Here is a 2,318-nt window from a genome sequence, read left to right on the forward strand (position 1 = left end):
CACTTCTTCTAAGATATGTGGATTCCTTGATTTTAGTAGTAAAATTGTTTTCTCTTGGTAAGGAATAGTGGGAAAGTAAGGGTGCATTTTGGACACGGTGGTAAATAATTGGTGTTTGATATGATTAGAGATGAAATGATTTTCGTCTTCCACCACCAAGCACTGCGTTTGAGAAACAATATTTGTAAATCCTCTCCGACACAGGTAGTTTCATTTTCGATTTCAGTCAATGAGGCCTACTCCCTCGGTGAAATAACGCCTGGCCAGTGACCTATTGTTTTTTTCAGAGATAGTATGTTACCGTTAACAACTCAAGCTCATGGTGGGTCATTAACCATTAATTGACAATTTAGCACACGTATATAGCACTTTATCATATAGCCGGACGGCGTGGACCAATCAGAGGCCCGGATACCCGTGCTGTTATTTCCCGATAACAGCACATGTGGTGTTATGGCGGAATAACAGCACATGTCGTGTTATGGCTGATACCATTATGTTATAGGGTATAGGGGCATGCGACTCTTTCTGTAAACCTTTGTAGCATTTTTCTGTCCAATAAACTTTTGTTTAGCTTCATTTAAACTACAATTTGCATTAAATGAAATTATCCATATTTGTTTTAAAGCGTATAATATATTCGAATGTATTTTTATGTATGTATATATATTAAAGCTGTTGTATTTCAAACAGGAATTGTGTTGATTGACAGTTTGGATAGGCTATATGATAATAATTTTAATGCACTGCCTTTTCCTCGTTGTATATGGTGTCATAACTGCATGGGCAGCTGCCATAACCACCTCATAAACCACCTCGTTCGCTTCGCTCACACGGTGGTTTATTCGGTGGTTATGGCAGCTGCTCATGCAGTTATGACACCATATACAACTCGGGGCAGTGCATTAACCCTTTATTAGAAGACGTTTAGCTTTACAGAACTTTCTGTGTATTGTTCTCCATTGATCGATATCCCTGTTTGTTTAAAGGTTCAAATAGAATATCTTAATTAAATAGCTTTCTTGAGTCGTTTTTCTGATTCTCTAAGTATAATCGATACAGTTGAATATGTAACCGTTAACGTTAACTATGGTGGAATCAAGTTTCGTTGACTCCAGTTCAATATTTTAGGAAGTCAAACGGTAATAAAACTTGAAAAAAAAACTGCCACCTGTAGCGTTACTAGTAACGTTACATTAACAGAAATTAGATGGCAATTCATATGTCGACTCTGAAGACTTTTATCATTCTTTTATAAAAACAGAAGACTTTATTTCCCCTTCCCCCTTTCCTTTTCTGCTATTTCTTGCTGGGTGCGTTGCATATTTCTTCATGGTTGTCCCCTTGCATGGTTAATCCCAGGTCCACCATAGAGACTGTGGTACAGTTGGTGACCGTTACTGAACCAGACACCATCACTGTCTGCTGCGATGGCTATACAGGAGATACTTGCGAAATAGGTGAGAAACTGGCGAGACTTTTCATTTTATTTTTTAGCAATACACGCCTTGCTTGTTGTAGTAGTATTCTATGCTAGTATATGCGTATCATGCCCACCCGAGAAAACATACCTTTCGATGCAAAAATGCTAAAATTTGGTGTCCCAAGAAAAAAATTGCCTCAACAACAAAACATTGTGTTCCAACACCCGAATTCTGTATTCGAATTTTCGAAAGCGGCGCACTCGAAACGCGTTCGAATGATTCTATGGAACATTTGGAAGCCCGTCTAGATTTTAGCAGGCCTTGCTACACCATAAAAGTTCCTTGTCTACTTCAAGGAATACCCGTAGTACTAGTATTAGAGGTAAAAAATATGTAGTTTTATATCTACCATAGACTTCATGGTTCTCTGTGCTACAAAATTAAGTTCATATTCATCCATCTTCAAGTAGATTATGGCAGGAAACTTCGTAACTTTCTATAATATTGTAACTGTTATAACGTTACCGTTATCTGTAGTTCAGACTAATTCCGCATGGTGTCGTAATTGCACTGTATTCCCCACCCATAGCCATCTGTAGCCAGGGCTGTAACAACGGTGGATCGTGTGTGGGACCGAACACCTGTGACTGTGCCGGGACAGGCTACACCGGAGATACATGCCATACGCGTGAGTTTTATATTACTACTTCTTGTCTCTAGATATTAAACTTGTCATAGCATTGAAAACTCATTCAAAGATTTTATACAAATATCAGGTAAGGAACCAGAAAAAAAGAAAGAATGGTTGAGTTTGTGAGTGAGTGAGTGAGTGAGTGAGTGAGTGAGTGAGTGAGTGAGTGAGTGAGTGAGTGAGTGAGTGAGTGGGTGAGTGAG

At 38.8% G+C, this 2,318-nt stretch overlaps 1 protein-coding gene across 1 annotated transcript in view; it reads left to right on the forward strand.

Moving 5' to 3' along the window:
* LOC109488276 (SCO-spondin-like) overlaps positions 1-2,318 on the forward strand; it is a 14,706-nt gene that overhangs the window by 2,216 nt on the left and 10,172 nt on the right. Inside the window, exons 3-4 of the mRNA XM_019792469.1 lie at positions 1,363-1,460; positions 2,014-2,112. Of these exons, the coding sequence (XP_019648028.1) occupies positions 1,363-1,460; positions 2,014-2,112 (197 nt within the window). The remainder of the gene's footprint in view (positions 1-1,362; positions 1,461-2,013; positions 2,113-2,318) is intronic.

The sequence above is a fragment of the Branchiostoma belcheri genome, unplaced genomic scaffold (assembly GCF_001625305.1).
Source record: "Branchiostoma belcheri isolate BF01 breed outbred unplaced genomic scaffold, Haploidv18h27 scaffold93, whole genome shotgun sequence".
Classification (NCBI taxonomy): domain Eukaryota; kingdom Metazoa; phylum Chordata; class Leptocardii; order Amphioxiformes; family Branchiostomatidae; genus Branchiostoma; species Branchiostoma belcheri.